This window comes from Natator depressus, chromosome 13 (genome assembly GCF_965152275.1).
Source record: "Natator depressus isolate rNatDep1 chromosome 13, rNatDep2.hap1, whole genome shotgun sequence".
In the NCBI taxonomy this organism is placed as follows: Eukaryota; Metazoa; Chordata; order Testudines; family Cheloniidae; genus Natator; species Natator depressus.
This window is the reverse complement of record NC_134246.1, coordinates 16005203-16025590: the sequence shown is the minus strand read 5'-3', so window position 1 is coordinate 16025590 and position 20388 is coordinate 16005203. Positions and strand designations below refer to the sequence as shown.

The 20388-nt window shown below is 37.0% G+C and overlaps 1 protein-coding gene across 1 annotated transcript in view; it reads left to right on the top strand.

The window, feature by feature from the left end:
* The window catches only part of PARD6B (par-6 family cell polarity regulator beta), a 32109-nt gene extending 14317 nt beyond the window's left edge, over window positions 1–17792 (top strand). Inside the window, exon 3 of the mRNA XM_074970003.1 lies at window positions 12479–17792. Within this exon, the coding sequence (XP_074826104.1) occupies window positions 12479–13305 (827 nt within the window). The 3' untranslated portion in view covers window positions 13306–17792. The remainder of the gene's footprint in view (window positions 1–12478) is intronic.
* Window positions 17793–20388: the final 2596 nt, after the last annotated feature.

Here is a 20388-nt window from a genome sequence, read left to right as displayed (position 1 = left end):
ATTTTGGTCCTGCTTGATAATTGGTGGAATGAAAGAAGAGTTGGGTCTGAAGAATATCTCTAGATATTTTCCCATGCTTCCAGTGTTTTAAAACACCTGTAAGTTTTCCCAATTGAGTTTTGAAATGCCTCTAATCAATATTTAGATCTCCATTCTTTTCATAAATGTTAAATACTAATGTTAGGTTCAATGTGACTGATCTTTTATTTTTTTTAATCTCATTAAATTACAGTTTTTCCCCCAGTATTGTGGTACTCTTATCAAATGTCTTCAGATGGTTCTGTTTATCTCTGGAAACTTGATGCTTGAAGGATAACTTTACCAATAAGTGCATTCCTTTCGAAGCATATCAGAGGGCTTGTCAACAAATTGTGCAATTCCAGGTGTTGAATATCGGGTTGAAACTAAGTTTCAACAGTTGAACACTTTTTTTTTTTTAAATGATACATCACATACACATAAAATTAGTATAACCAGTGAGTTTGAGACCATTAAAACAGGAAGTTTTTATACCAAGTTGACATTCACCTTTACATCTTTGTTGTTAACACCTTGTTCTTTGGCATTCTGCCAAAATATTTGTCACTGTAACTATAAACTGATTAGCTAGATGTCAGTACAAAGGTGTCTTTGTACTCAAGGATATTGTTTTAGAAAATTTGTTTGGGGATCTAGGAGAAGTTAAACAGAATCTTGCTGCCTGGCAGAGTTATGGGAATTAGTTTTCTTCAAGCTTTCCCTACTTCTCCAAATTATGTAACTCTAATTTTCTACCTTAAATTTCGTGCTAGTTTAGAATCTTTAGACAACATCCAAAGCTAATTAGTATCCCAAAAAACCCTAATGGTTTGTATAGTCTGTTGATCTGGAAATGTGGTAGCATTCTGACTTGTAAGTTTATGAATACTGTGTGTGTGTGTGTGTGTGTGTGTGTGTGTGTGTGTCCCGCCCTGTGCATCACTGAGCTTTAAGAAATGGATTTTTAAAAAGTAAAACACCAGCTCAGTAATAGAGATTTCTGAGAGAGTGACATTTACTGTGTTTTGAGGTTTTCTTTTGGTGGGGGAGGGGGCTGTTTTGTGTTGTAGGATAGGGAACTCTTGAAGTTCAGATCTTTTCTAACAGAGGCAGTTTCCAAAATCTTAATTTTCTTTTAAATGGCCCTTTCTTGCATTTTCAGGCATGTGTTCAAATGGAGGTGTCTTTTGTGGTATTCTTTAAGTTCTAGTTGCAAAAATGAGTTTAAGAAACCTGCTTTTGTAACTGGCATTTAGGTTCCTATGGTGACTTCAATAAGTCTGACTTAAACTGGGGGAAAAAAATCTTAGTTCTGCTAAACGCTATTTGCAAACCCCATTATGTCAAGATTACAGATCTTAAAACAATTAATGTTGCAAGTACACAATTTGCATACAAGTTGCAGCTTAAATGTAAAATCAGAAAATGCAAAAGTTAACGTTAACTTGGTTCTGTGGTGTACATTTCACAAGGAAAGAATGAACAAAGGAGTGCATACTACAATTGTGCTATGTTACTGTTAGAGTCCTAACTCTTGCCTTTTCTGTTTAATTTATACTGTATATTCTTGAATGTTGCAATACATGCTGCTTATGTACCATAGCATTTAATTTCAGAAAGGGGAACTACACAAAAATGAGGTTGGTTAAACAGAAATTAAAAGATACAGCACCAAAAGTAAAATCCCTGCAAGCTGCATGGAAACTTTTTAAAAACACCATAATAGAGGCTCAACTTAAATGTATACCCCAAATTAAAAAACATAGTAAGAGAACGAAAAAAGAGCCACCATGGCTAAACAACAAAGTAAAAGAAGCAGTGAGAGGCAAAAAGGGCATCCTTTAAAAAGTGGAAGTTAAATGCTAGTGAGGAAAATTGAAAGGAGCATAAATTCTGGTGAATGAAGTGTAAAAATAATTAGGAAGGCCAAAAAAGAATTTGAAGAACAGCTAGCCAAAGACTTAAAGTAATAGCAAACCTTTTTTTAAGTACATCAGAAGCAGGAAGCCTGCTAAACAACTAGTGGGGCCACTGGACGATCGAGATGCTAAAGGAGCACTGAAAGATAAGGCCATTGCAGAGAAACTAAATGAATTTTTTTGCATCGGTCTTAACGGTTGAGGATGTGAGGGAGACTCCCAAACCTGAGGCATTCTTTTTAGGTGACAAATCTGAGGAACTGTCCCAGATTGAGGTGTCGTCAGAGGAGGTTTTGGAACAAATTGATAAACTAAGTAATAAGAAGACACCAGGACCAGATGGTATTCACCCAAGAGTTCTGAAGGAACTCACATATGAAACTGCAGGACTACTAACTGTCATCTGTAACCTATCATTTAAATCAGCTTCTGTACCAAATGACTGGAGGATAGCTAATGTGACACCAGTTTTTAACAAGGGCTCCAGAGGTGACTCTGGCAATTACTTCAGTACTGGGCAAACTGGTTGAAACTATAGTAAAGGATAAAATTGTCAGACACATAGATGAACATAATTTGTTGGGGAATAGTCAATATGGTTTTTGTAAAGGGGAAATCATGCCTCCCCAATCTACTAGAATTCTTTGAGGGGGTCGACAAGCATGTGGACAAGGGGGATCCAGTGGATATAATGTATTTAGATGTTCAGAAAGCCTTTGACAAGGTCCCTCACCAAAGGCTCTTAAGCAAAGTAAGCAGTCATGGAATAAGAGGGAAGGTTCTCTCATGGATTTTAACTGGTTAAAAGATAAGAAACAAAGGGTAGGAATAAATGGTCAGTTCTCAGAATGGAGAGAGGTAAATAGTGGTGTCCCCCAGGGGTCTGTACTGGGCCCAGTCCTATTCAACATATTATAAATGATCTGGACAAAGGGGTAAATAGTGAAGCTGCAAAATTTGCAGATGATGCAAAACTACTCAAGATAGTTAAATCCCAGGCAGATTGCGAAGAGCTACAAAAGGATCTCTCAAAACTGGGTGACTGGGCAACAAAATGGCAGATGAAATTCAATGTTGATAAATGCAAAGTAATGCACAGTGGAAAACATAATCCCAACTATACATATAAAATGATGGGGTCTAAATTAACTGTTACCACTCAAGAAAGATCTTGGAGTCATTGTGGATAGTTCTCTGAAAACATCTACTCAATGTGCAGCAGCAGTCTAAGTGAACAGAATGTTGGAAATCATTCAGAAAGGGATAGATAATAAGACCGAAAATATCATATTGCCTCTATATAAATCCGTGGTACGCCCACTTCTTGAATACTGTGTGCAGATGTGGTCGCCCCATCTCAAAAAAGATATACTGGACTTGGGGAAAGGTTCAGAAAAGGGCAACAAAAATAATTAGGGGTATGGAACGGCTGTCATATGAGCAGAGATTAATAAGACGGACTTTTCAGCTTTGAAAAGAAACGACTAAGGGGGGATATGATAGAGGTCTATAAAATCATGACTGGTGTGGAGAAAGTAAATAAGGAAGTGTTATTTACTCCTCATAACACAAGGACTAGGGGCCACCAAATGAAATTAATAGGCATCAGGTTTAAAACAAACAAAAGGAAGAATTTTTTTCACATAACATACAGTCAACCTGTGAAACTCCTTGCCAGAGGATGATGTGAAGGCCAAGACTATAACAGGGTTCACGAATTTATCTAGTTTTTTTTAAGAGGATAGGTCCATCAATGGCTATTATCCAGGATCAGAGGGATGGTGTCCCTAGCCTCTGTTTGCCAGAAGCTGGGAATGGGTGACAGGGGATGGATCCCTTGATTACCTGTTCTGTTCATTCCCTCTGGGGCACCTGGCATTGGCCATTGTTGGCAGACAGGATACTGGGCTAGATGGACCATTGGTCTAACCCAATATGGCTGTTCTTATCTACCCCGTGGTTTTTAATGAAAAAACAAACATAACCCTGAAGTCCACAATCAACAGTTACGCTAAGGCTAAGCAATATAATTCTCAACCTGTCTTATTTTCACACCTAAAGGGCACTGGTAAGCCAAAGACTAGCTGATGCCTGTTAATAGTGGGTAACACTCCATGGTCTGATAGCTGGGTGTGCAGTTTCTCCCCTGAGGCTTCTTAAAGCTAATTTTCTTCAGTCTCAAGAACAAAGTTTATTTCTGTAGTTTTAACTTCAAAACAGCTCATCATAAATGGCTCAGATTTTCCTAGAAAATTTACTTTTTGATGAGACAAAGTAAGGAAAACTGTTTAAACTGAAGAGATTTTCTTTGGAAAGTGATGAGCACCTGGAAACAGAGTTGTAACTGACAGCATTTTACTCTCAACCATATTTACTACTAATGCTATAATAAATAGGTGATTTTTCCACATCTTTTTTATTAAAATACCAAGTTACAACTACTTTGACAGTAAAAGTTACCAGACTATTTTAAAAGGAAAACATGAGCATTGGAGTGAGAACTACATAAAATGAGCACTCTAGATATGTTATCAGCAATCCAAATTTTATCATTAATAAGAAATGAAGCAAAAATACAGTGCATGTGCAACTCACCTCTGATGCTTGCTTTAAAATGGGTCTACTCTACAGAAAATAGAATAAATATTATGAAAACTGAAGTCTGTGTTTAGGTTTGACAGAGGAGAGGGGCCCATTCAAACAGTATACATCCTGACAGATTTACATAGCGCATTCAGTGACTCTTAAAAAAAAAAAAATCCCCCACTGATTGACCTTTTGAGCAACAGTGAGTTAAACCTTCTTGCATGCTCTCTTGCATACCCAGTAGTAGTAAACTCATAAAGGGTGGTGGCACTGCCTCACCTCTGCAAGGGTGGACTTTCCAAGGGGCAGAGGAACTCGTGGGGAGACACATACTGCCTTTCACCAGCGTAGCTAAATTTGGCCTTGATTGTACAATCTTAAAACTAGACTTCTAAAATCTTAGGTATTTAGATAATTTCTAAATTTCTATTTATATGTAACAGTAAGCCCTGTAAATATTTCTACGTCATTTACAAGGCCTCTTCTGCATAAACAATCAGTGAGAGAGGCAGAAATTAAAGATCCCATGACTAAAACAAAATAACCCTTGCCCCAGCTAACATTCTTTCTTAACAAAACAGGTTCTAATGTCCAAGGCTGTGTAACCTATTGTTTATACCTACAATAGTTTCTCCCTTTACCTTCAGTAATTGTGCAGCTATCACTTAAATCAGTATCAGTTGAAAATCAGCACGTGAACTTTCAGCCTAAAATTAAACTCCAGAAAAATGCCATTTATAATCACAGATTTTTAACGAGAAGGGTTACAAATTCTCTGACCTGTTTTGAGAGCTTTTCATAGTTTGTGTTTCTTTCAGTAGTTAAATTTCACATTCAGCTTACAGTGCCTTTAGTGCTGTAGCGAATTCTTATGGTGCTATGTGGTGCTCTTGTTTGGATTAACTATCTCTGGAAAAAGATAGACATTTCTCCAGGTACTTTTTCTAGGGGTATGATTTTTTAAAAAAATGGTCTTAATTGATGTCAAAGCTTCAGAAAAAATACATAGTGATATTTAAAAGTTTACAAACTTCTGGTTTACAACCATGTATGCAGAGTGGATAAAATCTATTTTAAAAAAAAAATCTTTTTTTTTGAATTTTTGTTTAAATGATTTTCTTTTTAAAAATAAACCTGTTTTAAAATGAAATTTGAATTTAATACAAAATATAAGGCCTAAACTTATTGTGATCTCTTAAAACATTTAAATAAAAATAAATATGCTGAATCCATGAGCCTCTATCAAAAACTGAGTGAATTAAAGGCTGTTTCTATATAAAGATCTTTTCCTATGTAAAGAAAGATTATTCTAACTTTTGAGGTCAAGCTTTGTAAATATGGCATGATAGGTCAGCTGAAGTAACTTGTCTTAGGGTACATCTAAACTAGAAACTCTACAGCGGCACAGCCGTAGTACTACAACTGAGCCTCTGTAGCACTGTGTAGTAGAGACACTTACTACAGCAACAGAAGTAGTTCTTAGAGGTGTGGCTAGGGTCAACAGAAGTCTTCCATTGACCTAGCAATGTCTACGCATTGGGGTTTAAGTTGGCTTAACTACGTCGCACAGGGAGTGCAATTTTTGGTAGCCCTGAGCATTGTAGTTAAGCCAACTTAACTTCGTAGGGTAGATGATCCCTTTAGGAGACTCATTTTTGAGACTTAGATGAGTAGGAACTTAAACTCTAGTCACTTTCACTTAGACATATTTGATATTCCTGGGGGACTTCTGCATAACTGCGCATGCGCAGAATTCATGGCCCCCGCAGATTTCTTTGCTTCCCCGCAGAAAAATGACTTCTGATGGGGGAAGCAAAGGAAAGCCGCAAAAGCGGTCACACGGCCCTCCCTGTGGCGCAGGCAGGTCAGTTCAGGCGCCTGGGGCAGCCGGTAGAGACATAACCAAATGCATGACTGCCCCTCCCGTCCATGCAGTGGAGACAGAGAGGGACACTCTGTCCTCTCCTGCTATTGCGGCATGCTTGGCATGAAGGGGCGTGGCTTTGGGGTGTTTCTGGGGAGGTAGGTGTGTCCCCTCAGGTAGAGCAGAATGTAGCAGCCTGCCTGACCTTTCTGGAGATGGTAGCCAATATAAATTGTGAGTTTGAGTCCCCAGCCCTCGCTTGCTCTTCAGTTGCCTATGATGTAACACTGAGCATATGGCTGCATATATTTGACTAATAACCGAAGTAAAGGGTCAATACTCGTTACGTTACTATTAAATAGAGCGTGTTTGGGGGATTTCCTCCAGTGCACCCCACACCCATTCTTCACCCATTGTATTGTAGTTTAAATAAATTACCAAAATAACTGAAACCAGTGTGATTATATTGAAAATATGCAGAATTTTGCAGAATTTTAAAATATTGTGCACAGAATTTTTTATTTTTTGGTGCAGAATTCCCCCAGGAGTAGTTTGAAAGTTTTCCCAGGCAGACCTGAAATCAGTTTAATTCACAGTTAATCCTGTTTTAATAAATCATTTTGTATTAAATGTGAAACATGTTTTGATAAGAGGTGTTTAGGAATCCAAAACACTTAAGGTGGTTTTGTTTAATAAAAAAACCCTGCTTATTGTTTTGTTTTAATTTAATTCCAGTTACTATCCTAATGCAGCTTGACAATCATGAGCAAAAGTTAATTATCTAATAAATAAGTAATGTATTAACCATTTTCTAACCTACTAAAATATACAATTGAGAATCTAAAAACATTAAGTTATATAATTGCTTAAATAAATATATGTAGTTATAGCACTCCTTCCTAAATAGCAAAAAGATATACCAAATTTAATGTAAGTCAACATGTTTTAATGGTTATATCAACAGAGAATAACTGAAGTAGAAATGGAGGCCTATGGAAGTTCTTGCCTCTACTGTCCTGGAAGGTAGTCGTTCTAGTGGACGTTACCTGGTTCAGGAAAGAGGACAGAGCAACAAGCTTGGCCTTCTCCCTATTTAACTTTCACCAAGATACAGTGCTATTTAGAACATGCCCAGTCTCCTTCCGAAGGACCTGTCAGTTTTGTGTGTGATGTTTGCTGGCCTCTTAATTTAATGGGGACCTTTCTATTCAAGAAAACGGGCAACCTAACCTGTAGGCTCTCCATAAGGATTGGGAGCACCTAAGTTTGTAATAACCTGATGATTCAGAGCTTGCTAGTTTTTTAGATCAAGGCTCATGCTCCCTGAGTGACCAATGTCCAAAAGGATAAGTAAAATTGATTATAGATTTTTTTTTTTTGTAACATTCAGAATGATTACTTAAGGCCAGAATTTTCAAAACCTTAAGACCACAATTGCTGTGATTGTGTGCAAATGGCCACTTTTAATCAATTGTTCAAGTATGTAAATTCATAGTATTGTGAGCCCAAATCCTAAAAATCCAAACCTTGATTTTCCCCCCTTTCCTTTTTTAGGCTGAAAATAAAGTCAGCATTTTATCCATTATTTACTGATTTTCAACTAACACATGCTCGTATTCCAGATGACTGTTGTTGATTTTATGCTACAGCTGTTTGACTTTATAAAGCTGAAGATCTCTGTGTAGCTCACAAGGTTGTCTTTCCCCAATAGAAGTTGGTCCAGTAAAAGATATTGCTTTATCTACCTTGTCTCTCTAATATCCTGGAACCAACAGAGCTACAATAATGCTGCAAATGAGTTTATAACATTTTATTTAATGAAAACTTAAAATTCTTGATTCCTAGGACTGCGCAATACTAAATTGAGTTCTCAAGGATGTCTGATATGGTGGGTGGACAAATTGGACTGAGACTGACAAGCCCATCTTTACTTTGATCTCTGTGGACCTTCCCATCACCTCTCTGCCCTTGTTGAATGTGTAATCGTTGGCTCACATATTCAGTTTAAAGTTACACGCTTTGCACCTTGCACCCTGAACCTTGAACTTAAAAGTGCAGTTGTGGACTTTGAATGTACTGTCCCTAGATTACATTTTCAAATATATAACACATTTAATTTTCCTAACTTTGCATCAATTTTTTGCATAATTTTTTTCTTACTCTGAGCAGAAGAAATTAAGTATCCACAGCAATCTGAACTCTGCCATGTTGCATATTTATTATTTAAGGTGTACATACAATGCTTAATTTGTGCTAGGGCTGAGCCCCAGCACCTCTAGATCTGGCAGTTCATGGCCCCAACACCTCTGGGCTTGTTGCATCAGTTATAAATATAAAAAAAAATTGCTTGAGCCTCAGCACCTCTTTCATGACAAATTAAGCACTGTGCACATTTAACATAGTAATTAGAAGTATTGGAAGTGACTCCATAGTTAGTGTTGCTTTTGAGGTTTGTATTTACAGTGAACGAAAATCAATCTTTCACATTTGAGCAGTTGAATTTAGTCACCAAATTTCATGCAAACTCTTCAGGAAGCAAATGGATTTTCTGTAACTTTTTTTGTCAAAGGTTACAACAAAGATTTAGCACATGGAACACTTAAAAATGAGCCCTTATTGATATTTGGACCTGAGTTTTTTTTAAAAATTTGGCCCCAATTCTTGCTTTTTTTTTTTTTTTCATTCTCTAAGTAAAGAACCACAGTAGCTCCAAACTTCTCTAACAGGCTGCTTTTTAAATTTTAAATAAAACAAAGTGAATCTTGTTATAACCTAACTAAACTCCCTGAAATGTAGCCAGTGGAATTGTTCCACTGAATGCATCCGATGAAGTGAGCTGTAGCTCATGAAAGCTTATGCTCAAATAAATTTGTTAGTCTAAGGTGCCACAAGTCCTCCTTTTCTTTTTGCGAATACAGACTAACATGGCTGCTACTCTGAAACCTGGAGTTGTCAAGTTCTTCTAGTTCCTTCCGATTTTTTACACTTCCCAGTTTTTTTTCTTGCTGTGTTAGCTGTGTTGCTTTAACTCTTACAACTCCTAATCTTGGGAAGTTGGGGAGGTAGTGAGGGGGGGAGGGAGAGGAAGAGGCCATAGCGTGGGAGGAGACTCCCCAGAGCATTGCTGATTTAAATTTTTGGCATACCTCAAGCCAGCAGCACCACAAAAATATTTTCTTTGCACTTGAAGCAGTGGCATACGTGGGACTATCCATGGTGGTCCTACCATAGCTCCCTCAGCTCTTCAGGGAGCAATAGCATGGAGGCTGGCATTGGCAGGGTTGAGTAAGTGGTGATCGGAGGGGTGAGTGGATATTTTGGGGAGACACCATGGCCTTCCCAGTGGGAGTTATATAGGAGTCCAGATAAAGGCAAGGAGTAGTATTGGATGTAGTATGGAAGTATTGATTTAACTAGAGACTTCCTTAGATTTGTAGTGTCTCGATTGATTGAAAATGCTCTTGAGCAGCCTTAATGTAAATTAGTTTTCTTTGTGTAGTATAAAATAGTGCATGTTTAAGGGGGTATATTAGTTACCATAGCAGCTAACTTTAAATTTCCTAGCTCTCTTGTTCACTTAAATTCTCAACCTTACATTGCATTGACCAGTTATTGTTAAATATTTAACATTTATATTACCTTGACTCTATATGAAGCCATGTTAGATAATCAACTGGTAAGACTTATATATTTCTTTTCCCTTGTCTAAAACATGCACTGTTAAATTTCATTGCATTATTTCACAAAACTATAGGCTACAGATTTACTTTATCTCCAATAGGCCTGCAGTAGAGGGCTTTAAATGGGATGCATAGTATTTATGGGTAACCAAGAGGATACTTCAGGTCTTGTGTCTCACTTAATTTAAAGGTATTTTGTCGATAATTTTTGAATGTGCAAAGCTTGTGACATTGTAAACCATTTTGTTTGGTACACTGAAGGTCCATCTGTGCCTTTGATATTTGTCTGGGGCACTTAGTATTTTCCAACCGTTACATTCCAGAACCCCTTTTTTCAGACCATCATTATTACGTTTTGTATTTCCCGCTTTCAGACAACCACTTTAATGTTTACATTTTTTAGTATTTAAATTTTGAAAGAAATTAGTTAGGTTAACTATTTAGAATTTGCCATCTTGGTTCTTGGTTACTGAACTCGGTATTTAGATTTCCAAAGCACATTGTAGTATCTTGCACTACTGTGGTTCCTTTGCAGCTATTAATGTTCTAAGTAAACACAATCAGTACAGGTCACTTTTTAAGGGGTGAGAAAGATGTTTGCTAGTTTACTCTGACATGTTTTTCTGGTACATGTATCTTATGAATCCCATATATGGAGCATTGCAGTGCACTACATATTTTTTTAGTTCATCCAATTTACTTTCAAAGTCCCATGCAGAAACTTCATAAAGTCTGCTCAAATTTTACCGAAATTATGGAAATACTCTCTTCATGTACCGTTTGGATTAATATTTATCCTTTGAACCCTTCTGACTATATGGCATAATTGATAATTAGGGCACCAACAACGTGTACAAAGAAATTCTAGCTCCCTGGATCAAAGGACTAGTTAGTCCCAGAAGGTCATATGCTAAGTGGAAAAGCAATGTAGTGGTGTCAGCTTTTCTATAAAGGGAATACAATGTTTGTATTTAAGATGAGGCAAAACTATAGCATAACATTGAAGTCCTAATGTTAATTCAAGTAAGCCTAGTGAAATAAGATTGTTGTGAAATATCAAAACATTTATTGAGAATTATGCTGCGCAAAGATTTAACCATAGAAGTTGTCTTTGAAATGCATATTTAGCGACGTTTAAAGTTGGAGAAAAATGGGTGAGGTAATATGTTTCACTTCATTCACCTTGTGTGTCTAATATCCTGGGACCAACATGGCTATAAGAACACTGCATTTGTATTTCTGAACTAACAAATAATTTTAGTGTGTTCTATAGCTAGCTAATTTTCTTTTCCATAAAAAACAGTTGGTGCATCTTATGCTTTGTAGGCTTCCCCCATCCAAAAAACCAACAAGAACAACAAAAAACAAAAAGAAAAGGAGTACTTGTGGCACCTTAGAGACTAACCAGTTTATTTGAGCATAAGCTTTCATAAGTTGCATCCAATGAAGTGAGCTGTAGCTCATGAAAGCTTATGCTCAAATAAATTGGTTAGTCTCTAAGGTGCCACAAGTACTCCTTTTCTTTTTTGCGAATACAGACTAACACGGCTGTTACTCTGGAAAAAAAAAAAACAAAAAAAAACTCTTGAGCAAATATAAACTATTCAGACACTTTTGTCACTCCAAATTATGGAAAAACAACTAGGAGTCCTTGTGGTAACTTAGAGATTAAGTTGTTGTTTTTACTGATACAGACTAACACGCCTACTCCTCTGAAACCAAATTATGGAAGTTATAGTATTGGCTATTGGTTACATCACTTGCCTTAAGTATTTCCTGCTGTGCAGGGTCTGTTTTTAGTTTATTACCAGCAATTTTTACCTACACCATGTAGGAGCAGGGGACAGCATTGTGTGGAATGAACTAAACTTTCTGGAGATTGAATCCAGGTCAATTGGCTAGCATCCAGATACTTGATAATAAAAGGGAAAGCAGCCAGTGAACCCTTTTCATGCTTTCTGTTCCAGTGAACTGAAACTTAGGGGGAGGGAGAAATTTTAATAAATGGAATCACTTTCTGTATAAGAATTTTAGGTATGGGGGGGGGTGTGTTTAGAGAGAGAGACTGACTATTTTTGATAAACATCTTGTTTTAAAACAGCTGGATTCTCATTCTTGCCTCCTCCAATACACTATTAATTTTGCTTAATTTTTTTGAAATACTTACAATAGCTTTTCTTTGGTGATTGTAAAGTGAAGTGACTTTAAATCAAGATAGTTTATTTTGTTAATGTTAGAATAATTACCTCCCTGACAGAGAAAATTGTTGCTGGTACAGAATGCTGAGAACTTTTTACTAGACATTTTGCACCTTGTCAGCCTAAAACTTTCTTTAGTGATAGCCATGCTATGCAGAACAGAGTAGTTCACACTGTACTAATTACCAACATATGCTATCTGTCTTTTTACAGAAGATGCAGACTACAGTGCCTTTGGTACAGATACTGTGACAAGGAAGAAAAATGTCTTATCAAATGTGTTGCGTCCGGATAACCACAGAAAGAAACCACATATTGTCATTAGCATGCCGCGAGACTTCAGACCAGTGTCATCTATTATTGATGTGGACATTCTCCCAGAAACCCATCGCAGGGTGCGACTTTACAAATATGGAACTGACAAACCACTTGGATTCTATATACGGGATGGCTCTAGTGTCAGAGTAACACCACATGGATTGGAGAAAGTACCTGGGATTTTCATATCCAGGCTTGTTCCTGGAGGCCTGGCTCAAAGCACAGGCTTACTGGCAGTTAATGATGAAGTACTGGAGGTAAATGGCATAGAAGTCTCAGGGAAGAGCCTTGATCAAGTTACAGACATGATGATTGCAAATAGCCGTAACCTGATCATTACAGTGAGACCAGCAAATCAGAGAAACAATGTTGTTAGGAACAGTAGGACTTCTGGGAGCTCAGGTCAGTCTACTGATACTAGTCTTCCAGGTTACACACCACACAGTGTGCAGAACTTCCATCCAGATGAAGATGACAGTGATGAAGATGACATCATTATTGAGGATAATGGTGAGCCACAGCAGATTCCAAAAGCTGTCCCTACCAGTGAGAGTCTGGAATCATTAACACAAATTGAACTCCTTCATGAGTCAACACAAAATGGTTTCATTCCTTTTAGTGAAGTAAACGTATGTCATTCAGCAGGCAACATTAACATGGAGTATGAAATACATGATCCAGACAAAAAGTCCTTAGAAGATGGGACAATTATAACATTATGAAACTGCCTCAATGGTGTATTTTACATTAACTGAAGATGCCATACAACTTTTAATTTTGCTTGATGTATAATGCAATTTATACCTCTCAACCTACCAGTCTTTAAGACTTGCAAACAAATGTAAGGAAAAACAGTAAATGCAGGAAGCTTAAAATTATGTGGGCTGATTAATGTCAGTTTTATAATTCTGTAATTCCATGTAAATATTTTGTAAGGATAGAAGGTAGATGACCCTGGCTGTGATAGGACGGCGGTAAAATGAAGGATGGTTGAGAGGTATTGACCGCATGTCTACTTCCAGAGGTACTTATACTACTGGTTTTAAAGAGTAAATTTCCATTACCATGTGAGGTGGATCAGATAGTGAAGCTGCATGTCTAATCTGAATTTATGGTCATGTGAGTTTACCCCTTAATGACACAATTAACAATGATCTTAAAAATTCTAATGTGAAAGTCTTACTCCTCCTCCTCTTGTACCTTGAGGACCAGTTCTCTTCTCTTAGTTTACAGTATTGTATAAGGTTGTCGTTTTATGCTAGGCTTAGTCACTAATTGTAGTAAATTACATTAGGTAAATGTCTAAAGAAATCCAATACAAAATTAATAGGATGAAAATAACATTTTACCTGATTACCATTTCATACTCCAAAAATGGTCATGTTAAAAGATATAAAGATTCTTACAAATGGGAGGAGGGTTATTTGAAGTTGATGATGATGAACAGTTCTGTCTTAACTATAAAAAAAAATATTTATTATCCAGCACAACTTATATCACTTGATTTAAAAAAAAAAAAAAACAACTTTAGGCTTTGTAAAACTAACTTGCAAACTTATGCTATTACCACTTCAGAATTTATAATGAACTAAATTATAAATGCTGGTTTTTTTAATATACCACCCTTGGTAGGGTATCTTCTTTGAATATTACAAAACTGCTATAGGCAAAAAACAAAAATATTGAAAACTAAAATCCTGATGCTGCAAACTCTTAAGCAGGAGTGTAAATTGACTCTCATGAATAGCTGAATAGTTCATTGACTTCAGTAGAACTACTCATGTGGTTTGCTTGCAGCATCAAGGGCTAAAATTGTGTTTGTATTTAAGAAATAAATTTAAGACATAAAATTGTTTTCAAAACAAAATTAGTTCACTGCTAATAATGAAAATCTATTAACTTTTAATACATTAGCACAGTTAACTTTTTATACATACAAGCTAAAATTTTGAAAAATAGCCTTCTGAAGGTGGAATTTTCAGGTGTTCCAAAGTTCCTTCATACTGCAAGCCCTGATAGAAATAGCCTGGTTAAAGTATTTCAGCCTTCCTGACTTGTGAAAATTCAGTCTAATGGAAACTGGTGTTAGCCCAAGCTACATTTGCAATTTCCTTATCAATTTTGTATTTATCTCAGTAAGGATGTAGCTTCTTAGTAGAACAAATTTCTGTGTAAGATGTGAAATTTACAGTTAGGAAACGAACCTCTTGAGGTTCTTTCCAGCCCTAATTTCTATGATTTCTAAAGAAAAAAGAACAAAACATGCACTTAACAGTTTGACTTTAAATGGGAATAAAAGTAAGAATTAGCAACAGGTACTCCTGCAGAAATTCTCCACCAAAAAAATAAAAATTCTGCATATTTTACTTATCAAAATAACATACTATCATGCCAGTTTCAATTATTTTGGTAATTTATTTCAAAATACTTGTCAGCAAGTATGTCTAACAATATAGACAACAAAAAAGTGTTCAGGAAATGTTTTTTGACAGATTCCTTACCATGAGTATTAATACAGAACTTTGAGTAATTGATTTAAAGTACAATATGAAAGCGTATTTCAATGCCCCCAGGCCTCTGCACTGTTGCTGTGGGATGTCAGGGGCAATGGAGGAGCTATGGCGGGGGAGTAATTGCTGGGAAGGAGTCTGGGAACAAACCTGGAAGGTGAAGTGTGGGTGGGAGAAGTATGGAACAGATTATTTTGGAGGGAGGGGGGCGTGATTGTTAGGGAGTTGGGGAGTCTCCCTCATGCAGATGCTGGCTGACCCCTCTCTTCTCCCATTTAATCAGACACATCTGCCCGGGTGTGTCCCTGTACCCCAATTCCCCATTCAGTCAGGCATATCTGCACATCCCCGTGTGTCCCAGCACCCTCCCTCAGCCAGGCCTAGCTCACCTGTCTCCATGTGTCCCTACATCCCCACTCCCCATTCAGCCAGGCATAGCTGCCCTGTCTCCTTGTGTCCCGCCACCCCCATCCCCAAGTGGCCCTGCATCCCCACCTCCATTCAGCCCCTGGCTCAGTGCGGTCACTCCACTAGCTCCACTCCTCCTCCCTCTCCCCCATCCCATGCCTCTTCACATGGCCCTGCCAGCAGGAGCCTGTGAGGAAAACAGTTTCCCTCTCCATGGCAGGCTGCTCTAGCCTGTGAGCCTGCTGCCCTCTCCTTTTGCCACCTGGTGAGTGAAAGGTGTAATTGCAGCTTCCCTTTGCCTCCCTGTTAAAATCTGCTGGGGACATCAAGTGCAGAATTCCCCCAGGAGTAAACATGTAAATTTAAAAACTGATTTTTTTTTTAAACTTATTTTTTATCCATGCTGCTCCTTTTTATTTAGGGCATGTGTCTTACTTTAAAACTGGGTTTGGTTTTTATTCCTTCAGCAATGGGACGACTTTCCTGTATCGTGTTAGTGTGCATTCACATGCCTTTTTATTTACTTGAATGTATTGTGAATAATCAAAGTGGTAAAATGCACTTGGATTAAGAGAAGAGAATGAGATCCACAGATACAGATGAAGATAAACTAGTACCACACTTTTTTTTATGTAGAAGTGTAACGCTTTCATTCAGTGGAATTGTTTTATGGATCTAATATGGTACATTAGTAGTGTTGCAGCTTGGATGTAAAATAAGCTATTAACTTACACATGAGCCTGGCACCTGAAAACAAGTTACAAGATATTAATTTATTGCTTAAACACAAACACTTCAAGGTAGTATGCTGCTAAACTTTTGTCCATCACCTAATTTTGAAGGTTTTTTTTACTCATAGTGTATGCATTTTGGGTATATATACTGATAATAACTTAAATCTTAACAAGGGCATATAGTATGTAAGTGCTCATGAATTTCCATCATGAAGGATTAACAAAAGTTTTTGTAATTAAAATGACAGACTGCACAATATGTAGTTACATAACACTGCAGTTACCATAAGAGAGATTTTCTAAATATCTTCTATCTACATCATACCACTCGACAAATTATTACTAAACATTTTAAAAATCACTATTCCAGGATAATCAACTTTTGAAATAAATGGTTACATTTAACTTTATATATAAAATGGTACTGGGTTCAGTATATTTTTAAAAGATGATACATATATTAGCCTTTTATACACTACCTCTTAAAGTTAGTTTTTTTTAACAGTTAACATCTTTCAAAATTTCTCCCTGTGGGGAGAAGAAAATTCAAGGCTTGACTATTTTGTACTGATTTTAACTGTAAAATCTAAAATTATGCATGACTTAAAATATCAAGCTGCTGTCAATGCACATTCTTTATGTATTCAGTATCCTAATGCACATAAATTATATTTTAATCCAGATTTTATAAACTAATTTATATCCAAATTATTTCAAAATGCATTGGAATACCAAAATTCCTTTGAATAGTGTTTATATGGATGTGTACATGCACAATAAAAGCAATCTGTCCCTCTTCTCTGCTGGCAGTCTGAAAACAGATTAACCTTTTAAGTGCACCTTATGAGAAGAGAGCAAATGTTGCTGGAATTAAGGTACATTCACTTTGGATCTCTGTTATGGTATCAGTAAAAGTCAAGCTTAACTGTGAATCATGTTCTTCCACAGCCTCAATAAATTTAGGACAATGTCCTCGTGAGCTGTCTGCAACATGTACTTTTGTGAATATTCTGTATTTTCTAATTAAATTTTACTTGCAACTTGATTTTTACGCAAATGAAAATTTGTTTAAAATGTCAAATATCAGTATTTTTCTTACAACTTTAATGTATAATGTACATTGATATCTCACTAAATGAACTTTGATTTTACAAAATCAAACTAGCTTTAGCTGTATATTAGTCTTATATTTTTACAGACTGGAATAATAAATATAGAAATATATATATAATTGCTTTTTTAATTATTTTGGCAAGTCACAGAATCAAGAGAATTTGTATTGTTCTAAAACATGGATACATTTCAGGCACAGTTCTCAAAGGACTCTTACTGTGTACATGCTTTTTTTTGCCACCAGAGTATCAAATACTTTTATAACCCTGTTAGGATGGAGAAAACTGACCAAAGTGCAAGAAGATGTCCACGTTCACTTGTTCCCTCACACCTGTACAGCCCTTTAATGTGAAGACAGGGTTTCACAAGCATAACTGATGATGAAATTTGGCTGATGTTATCTATTATTATTGATGTACAGGCTGGAAAAAACGCAATTTAACTCTTGGATTCCAGATCAAGTTTGTAGACCCAGTAGTGGGAAAATACATTTCTTTACTTGGCATGGGACCTGTCTATGCAGACCCCCTTTGTTTCCAAGAGCAGTGCTAACCCAACTGCCTGGAGCAAGAATTATGATGATGAAGACATTAAGTTTAGAATTCACTACATACCTAAATTAACCTTATTTTTTAAGCTTCAGAATGTTGCAATACCTATGTACCTGAAAATTTTGGAGAATGTTTGAATTGTCAAGGTGATGGGTTTGGAGATTTTTGGGGGATGGGGTCTCTAGAGGAGGAGATTTTTCTCATTATTGGCTGTTTTCATGTTTAATTGTAATTGGGATGAGTTATTTTCTGATGGTCTTGTTCTTTTAATATTTAAAACAGGGCACTTAGATGCTTTTTTTTATATTTATAAACTGAAATAAATATTTGTAAATTGAGACACAAATTGTAATGCCACAGTGTAACTTTTAGAACTGAAGTGCATTTTAGTGCCTAAGGCAACATCAGCATGTTGCCCATCAGAATTTTTTTTGACACACACACACACACACACGGGTTCCCCCCCCGGCCTTTTTTTATGTCAGTTGAACAGTTGTAGCTTTTGACTCTAGGCTGTTTGGGGTAAGAGTAGAGCTGTATTTGATGCTGGTGTGATCGCTTCTGGAATAGTGTCGGGTTCTGGTGTCCACAATTTAAGAAGGATGTTAATATATTGAAAAGGGTTTGGAGAAGACGCACAAGAATTATTAAAGGATTAGAAAACATGCTCATAGTGATAGTCAGAGTTCAATCTATTTAGCTTTCCAAAGAGAAGTTTAAGGGGTGACTTGATTACACTCCATAAGTACCTACATGGGGAACAAATATTTGATAATGGGCTCTTCAATCCAGCAGAGAAGGGTATAACACAGTGGAAGTTACAGCTAGATAAATTCAGACTGGAAATAAGGTGTACATTTTTTAATAGGGTAATTAACTATTGGATTAATTTACAAAGGGTGGAGGTGGACTCTCCATCAGTGACCATTTTTTAAAATCAAGAGATTTTTTTCTAAAACTTGCTCTAGGAATTATTTTGAGGAATTTCTCTGGCCTGTGTTATACAGCTAGTCAGACTATTAACACAATGATCCCCTCTGACCTTGGAATCTATGAACCTATATAAAAGGCAATCTGGAAATACTCAACTCTCACAAATGCTGCCTTTTACAATCACTAGGGGGCTCTATCTTGATTCCATAGAAGCCAGTTGATTCAGGCCCTGCAAGAACTTGATTGTCATATCCTGCCACAGCAAGTATTCATGTAGTGAAACGAGGCCTTCATGTAAATTCCACAATGTGGACTTTGTCAACAATGCTTACTCCTTATGGAAGTTTGCAAGCTGAATAAAACGTATTCAATGTCCCCTTATTCAAGAGAAGCAATGGACCATAATAAACTTTAGAGCATAAAGTAAAGGTCCACCCCTGGATTCTGAGTGCGTATGATGTTTGTGATACAGCAGTAAGATCCAATAAAACCTTATACTCAGTTTGCATGGAAGGAAGGGAGCAAGTTAGAGGACAGATAATTAAAGTGGAAGAGAAGAAGAACTTAATCTGCTGATATTTTGAAATAATGTGGAAGTCCATTTACTGATCTCTTAGCTATAAACCTGATCGATAAAACAGTTTACCTAACTCTAACCTATTAAAAGTATATTCTCTCTTGAAAGTGTTTTTCACATGTCCAAAGCAGCAATTTCCACATAGGAGGAAGAGAATGGTTATATTAAACATTTTTTTCCTATAACAAAACTTGTTTGCACTAAATTAAAACATTAAATATGAGCAAAGATGTGTTACCTGTCTCATTAAAACACTGCACTACACATAGGAGAGAGCTTCCATGCAGAGTTAGCTTGGACTCTTAACCAGGTATTGCCTCTAACCAATCTCTTTCCCATCCACATGTCCTCTCACTTGGGCTTAGTGGTGAGAGGGTTCTACTTTCACTTGGGCTGGTAACCTGCCTACTTTGCAGTGAGGATGCAGACTAAATCACTGTGGTGCTGACAGTCTTCCAGTGATGTGCTACATCCTAGCCTGTGTGCCCAGAAGAACAGAGCAATTCTCCCACAATTTGGTAAGAGAATCACAAAGCAGCTCAGCTTTCTGCAGCACAAAGAACCATAGGATTCATCCCCAGAAGTACTAGCAACATACTGAGTTGAGTGCAACACCACTGAAGACACAATAACTAAGGTAAGGCTTTGCGGTGTGGCTGTTCTCACGTGAGCTAGGCTAACCTGGGTGCTAGTCTCCTGGGCTAACTAGTGAAGACATTTTAGATTCTTGTCAGAGGCACTTGCCAGAAGAGAAAAACATCCGCTCCCCCAGAATGTGATAGATAGAAGCAGCTGAATTGTACACATACATATAGCAGAACTGATTAAACAAAAATTGTACTTTTTCCAATAGTGGAATCTCATTTAGTTTGAGAAGGGAAGGTAAAAGCATGTGTCTCATCACTAAAGCCACCTCTAGGGTGGAACACAGCTGTTGAGTACACAGCAACACTGTGCAACAGTTAAGGGGGGCGGGGGA